This window comes from Echinops telfairi, unplaced genomic scaffold (assembly GCF_000313985.2).
Source record: "Echinops telfairi isolate 266 unplaced genomic scaffold, ASM31398v2 ScPeMD7_3533;HRSCAF=4204_0, whole genome shotgun sequence".
Taxonomy (NCBI): domain Eukaryota; kingdom Metazoa; phylum Chordata; class Mammalia; order Afrosoricida; family Tenrecidae; genus Echinops; species Echinops telfairi.
In genome coordinates, this window is record NW_022107431.1 from 6,163,543 (window position 1) to 6,173,177 (window position 9,635).

The following is a 9,635-nucleotide window of genomic DNA, read 5'->3' on the forward strand; positions in this document are numbered from 1 at the left end:
GGCCCTTCATGATCACACATGTTGGTGTGCTGCTTCCATGTGGGCTTTGTTGCTTCTGGGCTAGATGGCCTCTTGTTTACTTTCAAGCCTTTAAGTCCCAACATGCTATTGGTCTCGATAGCTGGGCACCATCAGCCTTCTTCACCACACTTATTTATATGCACACATTCTTCTTCAGCGTTTATGTGGGGAAGGTGGTCACACAATGATGGTAAAAACACTTTCATTGAGTTTAGGATGAGGATAGAAGAGCCCAATGAGACTAAAGTGGTGGGGTAGGGGTGGGGAGCTAGCTTGCTTACACACACACACACACACACACACACACACACACACACACACGCTTCTCTCTGCCGCTGAAGTACTGGAGGTTGTCTATAGGAAAAAAATCATTGTATAGAGTCAGTTGTTATTGTTCGCTCCCTTTGCCATACAGGCACATGAGAAGAAGAGCTTGTTGGTTCACCCACCCAGGAGTATGCCAAAGTACATGCAATGGCCTTTTAAAATAAAGTAAATACTGTCTGAAAATTCCACATCGATTTCCTATTGTTTAAAAGACCTAAAATAGCGAATGCTAAAATGATCATTGATGGAATGACACTTCAGGGGCATTTCTTGCGAAGTGTAAATGCCAGCATGGTTTTAACTTGGCTTTCAGGGCTATCAGCTTGATGATGCACTACCGCTTGCATGCGGGGATGGGCAAATGTGGAAACATGAAATCTCAGACTTCACTTGAGCCAACAGCACTGCCCTTTTCTTACACTGATGCCAGTTTTGGTCATGGCTACAGCGGCGCAGACTCTGTGGTTTCCCAGCCTCTCGGTGCCTTCGCCTGGCTGAGTCCCCTCTGGTACTGGTCCTAATGAGGAGGGAAATGGCCAAAGACCATCAGCGGAAAGGAGTCAAGGGAACTCAGGGACTTGACCAAGACCCAGGCCGGCTCATTAGTGTGGGGCTAATTGACATTTCTCAGTAATTGTATTACTCTGCCTTTGGGAATGTGAGAAAGGCCTTTCAAGATCACTTTTTAGCATAATATCTTTGATTATAATGGAGACCAGCTAGAAAAAAAGTGGAATAAATTCAAAGTGTAAAGTCACCAAGTATCCATCTTTTTAAGGTCTGCTTTTTTATTATTTTTTTAACTGAAGGATCTAGTTGAAGGAATAGTTTTTATTCTCTTCCAATTAATATAAATTGGAATTTCGTGTTCTCCGGAAACAATGGGGGGTGCGGGCAGAGTGCAGTTCAATCGCAAAATGTCACTGAGGGAAAAACCGGTTCTCGATTAGTCTGACCTTCTCTGAACATCTGTGAGTGTGTGTTGTCTTTAGAGCATTGTTATCAGTGACCATACAAACCACTTGCTCCCATTACACTTTAAAACACCCTTGAATGACTTCCTGCACAGTGGCCATCTAGTCTACCATTGGCACAGAAAATGCATTATCACAAACTGGTAAGCTTACAAAATCAAACAAACGAACAAAAACATATTTGCTAGAAGTTGTTTTCAAAAGAAGTAACAAGTGTGCTGGATTTATTTTTAGCACCAAAAAAGGGAGACAGGAAGAAACTTGAAGTTGTTATATCAAATGTGTTTCTCAAAAAATACCTGAGAAAATGCTTCATGTAAAAGTTAGTTTTGGGGAACCTATCACAGTGTTCAATATATTAACCCCCTCCCCCCAGGGGGATGAACAACAGAAAGTGGATGAAGTGAGACAGCCGACGATGTAAGTTATGAAAATAATCATAATTTATCAAGGGTTCATGCCGGAGGGAAGATGGGGGAGAGAGGTAAAACAATGAGGACCTGATACGAAGGGCTCAAGTAGAAAGAAAATATTTTGAAAATGATGATGGCAACAGATTTTAAAAAGTGGTTGATACAATGGTTGTATGTATGGGTTGTGATAAGAGCTGTAAGAGCCCCCAATACAATTATTTTTTCAATAAAATTCATTTTTAATTTGACATCTGATAACATCACTGAGTAGAAAATTAGGAATACTTTTTTATCTTATAATCCATCACTGATAAAATTAGTGCTTTCCTAGAGAAAATGTGGTGTATTCATTTATTTTTTTTAATCAGATTTTCAAATGTCCACATGCAGATTTGGTGTATTGTAATGGGGGGAGCTTGACATTTCCTACCGAGATGCTATCAAGCATTGTGTGTGAGGAAATAGAATTGAATAAACTCCGAAGGCATGAGGAAGGATTTCTGGTTATAGAGTGCTTAAACACTAAGCTAAAGATCAAGAGTTTAACCCCACCAGGTGCGCCACGGGAGAGAGAGATGGCCATTTGCTTCTGTAAAGATTCAACAAGCCAACTTCCATTGCATCCATCCCATCCTTGGAAATCCTACGGGGCTGTGCTCCTCTGTCCTAGTGGATCATGAGGAGTCTGAATCAACTCCCCAGAAACTGGGGAGCGGGATCTAGGGTTCCTTAAGAGTGCCGATTGTGAACGCACTCCACTGAGAACTCCAAGCTTAGCCAGAGGCACCTGGAAGTTCTGGTGATGGCCTCCAGTGGGTGACAGCATGGAAACCGTGGGGCACACAATTCTACTCGAACACATGTGGGTTGTCCAGTCATGAGTCAGAGTGGGCTCAATATCAACTGGTACTGGCGGGCATATTGCAAAGCGCATTGCGTTTAGGACCAGAAAACCGAGACTGCATACGTGGCTCTTCCATTTGCTTCACTGACTTGGGCACCATATGGAAATCATCTGAAAAGTTATCTCATCTCTTAAGTGGCTACAGTGATAGGTTTGTGCTTCAAGGGCTCATGGGATCATTCTGCCTGCGTTGTGCTGTATCAGGAACAGCCGTAGCTGTCTGTTGTAGACATGGGATCAGAAAAATGCAGGCCCTTTTCTCAAAGAGAGCTCTGTCTGATAGTGGAAGGAAACACAGAGTGGTGAGTGTTGTAGACTTGAGTTGTGAAGACCTGGGCGAGAGGACACACAAAACGACTGTCACCACACCCAATCCTTTGTGCCTGTTGGTGCTTTGCGGCAGTTCCCCTGGACACCACCACGTCACTTCAGCTGGCTTGCACAGGTTCTCCGTCAGCACTGGCCATCCCCCCACCATCGGGAAAGACCAATCCCCGGAGAAGGGTATCATGCTTAGTAAGGCAGAGAACCAAGAAAGTAAGAGACATCTTCAAAATGACCCCAAGAATGGACTCAACCATATCAGACATCGTGGGGGTGGCTGTGGGCTGACCACCTTGTTCTTTTCTACACGAGGTCACAGTGAGTCAGGGCTCCCAAGAGGACAGTGGAAAATCAAAAAGTGCATGAGTGTGGAGCGGAATGTGAGAAAGAAATGAGCAACAAATCTGCCTAACCAACCCTTCCACACCGCACGCCATCTACGGGGAAGCAGCCAAACATGCAAGGGACAACATGAAAGTCGAATTCAAAGAAACTCAGCCCTGGGTAATTTGTGAGCTGTATGGTGTGTGACAAACTACCTCTCTCTCTAAGCTTCAATTTCCTCATCTGTCATTGGCAATAATATGAGGTCGCTTCAAAGAGTTCGTCCAAAAATGGAATTGGAGGCTAATGGAATTTTTCCACAATATTTTTGAAGCCCCATTGTCATATCGACTTTGAAGATAGCTCTTAAGACTTAGAGAAATGTAGAGAGTCCACACAGCGGCCCATAGAAGCAGGTGAAAGCCAAGTCAGTGCCATCGCCATCATCACTTATGGGCTCTGAAAACTAAAGGTGGTTGCCTGCTCGTGTACATCAGTCAAGCCTCAGAATCCTAGTTAGTGGCTCCATATACAAAATCCTGATTGGAAAATATGCAGAGAAATTGGAATAAGCAGAAGCTAGAGATGCCACAATTCTTCTGGTAAAATTCCAACTTTCTGCAAACTGGATAGTGATATTCTAAAAATCCCCATATGCTCAGACACCATGGAACACAAGATGAACCTGAGCACATTTACAGGGGCACATCAATTGGAGAAATGTGGAAAAAATCCAAAAGATGAGTACCTTCTCCTTTGCCAAACCAGATTTTCCTAATGTTCACTAAGAGGTGACAAGGGGCATAGAAAGCCCCAAAGCAAACTCGAGTAGTTACAGAGATATCTACAGAACAGATGTCTCTCAACTTCATCCATGCTTCGGAGATAATTCGCTGCTAGATTTTTTTAATCTCTCTCTTCACACACACACACACACACAGACACACTCTCTCTCTTAAAAACACACACTCACACGCATGCACACACACGTTATCCATTGCAGAAGCTGTCCCTTTGCCAGATGGTGTTTTAACACATCATGCTAGTTCAAAGCTCCATTAACAGCACATCCCATGGATAAAATATTGGAAAGAGTTTAGCTGTACGGCAGCTCCACAGGCCCTGATAATATTTCCTTCTCATGATATACAAAGAATTCCTGCTCTTCAGGAGGTTGAAATGATGACTTGGGAGGACAGCAGAGTACTCCAAAATGAGGTCTTGAGTTCTCTGAGGGAAAAGGCAATGTCTTATTTATCTTTTTCCCCTCGATTCCTGAAAGAATGCCTAGCCGAGAGAAAACATTGCATAACTGCTTGGTTTGCTTTTTATAAGCACTGAGTAATTGAAGAACTCAGTCGGACCTGTCCCTTTTTTAGCATAGACAAAACACTTAGGTACTCCTGTGCAGGGACTGAATTGTGCCCCACCCCCTCCAATGTGTCATAGTAGTTATACATTAGCCCGAAATCCACACGATCCTCAGCTCTTCTCCTGTTAACAGTGAGCAGTCTTAGAAACCCACAGGGCAGTGCTAGCCTGTCCTGTAGGATCACTGATTCAGCGTCCACTGATAGCAGTGAGTTTGGCTTTGGTTTTTCTCTCCCCTGTGAGTCACAATCCTAACCCTACAAACTCACTGTTATTGATCTATTTCAACTCACAGAGACTGTGTAGGGCAGAGTAGAATGGCTTCGATGGGTTTCCAAGACCGTAAGTCCTTATGATGGCAGAAAGCCTCAGCTTTCTCCTACAGGCCAGCTGGTGGTTTCAAACTGATGATCTTGTGGTTATAAGCCCCAGAGTAAGCAACTGTACTATCAAGGCTCCTCATCCTAATTCCTAAACCTGTGGACATCGATCATCTCATTAGGGATTTTTGTTGTTGTTGCGCTAAGAGGGTAATATCCAATATTGGGAGCAGCAGATATACTGATGTTGGTAGGTGTCATTGCGTGACTCCCAGTAGCAAGTCAAGATAGTTTCTTGGACTGTCTCCCTATCCAGGACTTAGATTTGGAGATGTTGTTTGCTGGATATTGACTAAGTCTAGTCTAGTGGGTGACTAGCCAACAATAAGCATTAGCGTGACATGTTGCCTTTGCCCAGAAAGATATCCGCTGGATGATATGCGGGGACTCCAAAGCACTCATGGCAAAATGGAGTTGAAAGATGATGGGGGCTCTCCATGAACTTGTTTGCATTATCTTTTTTTAAAAGATCACTTTATTGGGGGCTCGTACAACTCTTATCACAATCCATCCATCCATCCATTATGTCAAGTACATTTGTACATTTGTTGCCCTCATTGTTCTCAAACATTTTCCTTCTTCTTGAGCCCTTGGTATCAGTCCTCATTTACCCCTCCCTCCCCCACTTTCCCTCCCTCCCTTATGAACCCTTGATAATTTATAAATTATTATTATTTTGTCATATCTTAAACTGTCCAGTGTCTCCCTTCACCCACTTTTCTGTTGTTCATCCCCCAGGGAGGAGGTGATATGTAGATCCTTGTAATCGGTTCCCCCTTTCCACCCCACCCTCCCTCCACGCTCCATGAGCTTTTTAAGTTACAAGTTATCGTTAGGTGCCCTCGAGTCTGTTCCTACTCACAGCGACCGTATGTACAACAGAAAGAAACACTCCCTGGTCCTGCATTACCCTCCCAGTTGTTATGTTTGAGCCCATTATTACAGCCACGGAGTCAATCCAGTCCTTTCCCAGGCCGTCCCCCTTTTGGCTGCTCCTCTACGTTACCAAGCATGCTATCTCTCTGTAGGGACTAGTCTCTCCTGATTCAGAGGACTTGAGACTTGAGACAAAGTCTTGCCATCCTTGCTCTGAGAAAGAATCATTCTGGCTGTACTCTTCCTGGGACATATTTGTTCTTTTTCCAGTCCATGGAGCTTTCGATATTGTTCACTAGTGCTACAATTCAACTGCATTGGTTTTTCTTCAGTCTTCCTTATCTAATATTCAATATCCATGCATATGAGGTGAGTGAAAATGCCCATGGCTTGAGTCAGGCACATCTTAGTTCTCAAAGTAACACCCTTGCTGTTCAATATTTTATTTTATTTTTAAAATCATTTTTTGGGGGGCTCATACAACTCTTATCGCAATCCATCCATCCATCCATTGGCTTTTCAACATTTTACAGAGGACTTGTTCAGCTGATTTACCCAGTGCAGTCTGTCCTTTGAATTCTTGACTGCTGCTTCCCTGCATATTGATGGCGGATGCAAGCAATACAAAATCCTTGATAGAGTCCATCTTTTCTCCACTGATCGTGATGTTACTCATTGGTTTGGTTTACATCGAGTTGTCATCCATGCTGACGGCAGCCGTCCTTGAGCTTCACCGACAAGTGCTTCAAGTCCTCACTCTCAGCGAGCAAGGTGATGCCGTCTGCACATCATGGGCTGTGAACATGCTTTCCTCCAACCCCGATGCCACGTTCCTCTTCACACAACCCAGTTCCTCTGATCATTCCCTCACCACACAGGTGAACATCGACTGCCCTGACACACCTTTGTTGATCTCAACCCCCAGAGGGTCCCTGGTTCTTTTTGAGCAACTGCCTCCGTCCATGTACAGGTTCCACATGAGCCTTGCAATCCCTTAGGGGCAGTTCTACCCTGTCCTACAGGTGGGCTTTGTCACAGCACCCACTTGATGGCAGCTGGTTCTGTTCAGAGTTTATGTCCCTTTGAATAGTGTTGTTATGTTCTGGTGTGTTGTTCTATGTATTCCCAAATTTCAGCATCTGGCCCTCGTACAATATTGCTTATCTAACATGCACACAGGTCAGGACTGTGACCCTGCTGTCAGAACAAGTGTGCCAAATCAGACCAGTTTGCACATGTCACTCCCCTTGAAGTTCCTTTCTGCTCATAGAGGGTAGAAACCTTGAGGAGACGTTTGATAGTGATGGATGTTTAATGCTGTGTTTCCTTGTGTTTCTGTCTTGACCCCACACAGAACTGTGACCTGGAGCAGCAAAGCATCGTCCACGTTGTGCAAAGACCCCAGAGCCAACCTCTGGAACCTGAGCCGACCAGAGGGGCCCGCCCCAGGAACACCGCGTGGGGCGTTGGGAGGGAGCCTGAGAGCTTGACCCGGGTGAACCTGGGCAACTCCATCCTCCCTGCAGACTCGGTGGGCCTGGCTGTGGTCCTGAATGATGACCGGAGTGCACCCTCACCGTCTGTGAGCGCAGGTAATTGCATCTCCTTCCAGGTGACTAACGTGATTCTCTTGTTGCGTCCTCGAGTCTTCATGGGGAAGGACCGCGTGGCTGGAGCTCGTGGTTGGGGGTAGAGGAAAGGTGGAAGAATGGAGTCCACCCAAAGAGGCCACAGAAAAATGCCTAGCCATCTACTCCTGACAGCTAATCATTGAAAACCCCCTGAATCCCAAGTCCCACTCTGATACACATCAGGTCACTGGGAGCCACGGTTTACTGCACAACAGCTGGTCTGGTTTGGGTGGTAACATAATTCATATATGGTGGGTTTGGGACTTTAGTCTATAATCTCAAGAGGAAGACTTCCTGAGAAGAAAGGATGTAACATATGTCATGACTGCATTCCATAATAAGTGCTGTGGAACTGGGTTTCATGTTTAAGAATAAATGTTAGCAACAGCGAGGGTGTCTGATGAGAGGATATTATTTTTGTTTTGTTTTGTAGTACAGTAGTAGGTGGATGTGTTATGTTGGTTCCTCTAGAGAAGCAAATCAAGGGATGATTGCGGGTGATAGTTAGGGATTCTGTGAACTAGGCATTTCTGGGCAAAGGTGCAGATAGACAGCAACCTATCTATTGGATCACAGCCTGATGACACCTCCTTGGGGGTGTGGCCTTTTATATAAGACAGAGAGGGACCAAACAGAGTTTAATCCTCTTTGACCTCCCACCTTCTGTTGGAGCTGGCACTGGCACCTGGGTTCCACTCTTGTCACATGACCCGCCAATCCCAGCAACCATCAGTGGACCACCAACAGTGGATTCATTCAACTGACTTCAGATTCATATTACCTCTACATCTTCCAGCCTGGGCTCCCCCCACTGTCTCTGCTTTATCATTTTGCTTCCTGTTCATCAGCTTCCATGAATTAGGAGATGCCTGACTTGAACCGAACTAGACATACACATTCCTACAACTGGGTAAGCCATTTCTTAGTATAAATCTCTTTCCATATACAACACATAAAAGTGTTGCTTTCTGTGCTTCCTCAGAGAACCCAACCAAAGAAAAAAAAATTATACCAATAAAGTGGCTTATACAGTTGTAGAAGTGGGTAAGTCTGGTTCAAGTCCTTGGGTCAGCTATTAAGATGGACAGCTTTTGCTAACTCAAGTAGCTGCCAGGGCTGTTTAACCAGGAAGCAGGATGAACAAAGCTGGTGGATACAGAGATGGATGAATCCAAGGTCAACAATCATTGGGCAGCCTCCAATGACTCCAGCGTTGGGTGGCAATATGGCCGGCAATTTACTACTGTCCAAAGAACTGGAGGTCGCCGAACCAGATGCAGGTTCCAGATCAGCAAGAAGCAAATAAGTTCTCCACAACATCAATTTATACATGAGGCAGGCCACCCCCCGAGAGCACCCCTACCTGAGTAAGGGGTTGGGCTCCATCCTAATCTTCCCACAATGGCTTTGCTGCTCACAGTGGATCCCACCACGGCAGTGGTTGCATCATTTTAGATTTTGTGACTGGGGAGGCCCCAACGGCCACACGAATGAGAATCAAGGATCTTGGCTCAGGCAAGTTGACAAAAAACTTACCGTAGATACTCAAGGATAAGCCGACCTGAGTATCACCTAATTTTACCACAAAAACTTCTCTAAGAAATGTGCTGAAAAACTCGGCTTATACACAAGTATATACGGTAATTATCATGGTGTGAATATGAATATGATAAAATGTTTGAGGAGTAACTTATGTAAGGAAATACATATCCATCTTCCATTTTGGCCTTTATTTTTGTCTACTTCCTAATTCTTTTTCTTTTTTTTAAGATCATTTTACTGGGGGTTCTTACAACTCTCATTACAATTCATAGATCAATTGTATTTGACATATTAGTACACATCATTCTTTTCTAGACATTTACTTTCCATTGAGCCCTTGGAATCAGCTCCTCTTTTTTTCCCTCCCTCCCCCCTCTAACCCTTGTGGCCCCTTGATAGATTATTGAGTATTAATTATTTTCAAATCCCTCACTGACTGCTGTCTCCCTTCCCCTCTGGTTTCTATTGCTCTTCCCCCTGGATAGGTGTGTGTGTGGTTATGTGCCATTCATTGTGATCGGTACTCCCCTCCCTTCCCCCTTCCCCCC

General features: G+C 44.6%; 1 protein-coding gene across 4 annotated transcripts in view; it reads left to right on the top strand.

The window, feature by feature from the left end:
• The window catches only part of PRKN (parkin RBR E3 ubiquitin protein ligase), a 1,413,568-nt gene that overhangs the window by 362,137 nt on the left and 1,041,796 nt on the right, over positions 1 to 9,635 (top strand). For all 4 annotated transcript variants that reach the window (XM_045294462.1, XM_045294464.1, XM_045294465.1 and 1 more), the window contains exon 3: positions 7,269 to 7,506. In XM_045294462.1, the coding sequence (XP_045150397.1) occupies positions 7,269 to 7,506 (238 nt within the window). The remainder of the gene's footprint in view (positions 1 to 7,268; positions 7,507 to 9,635) is intronic.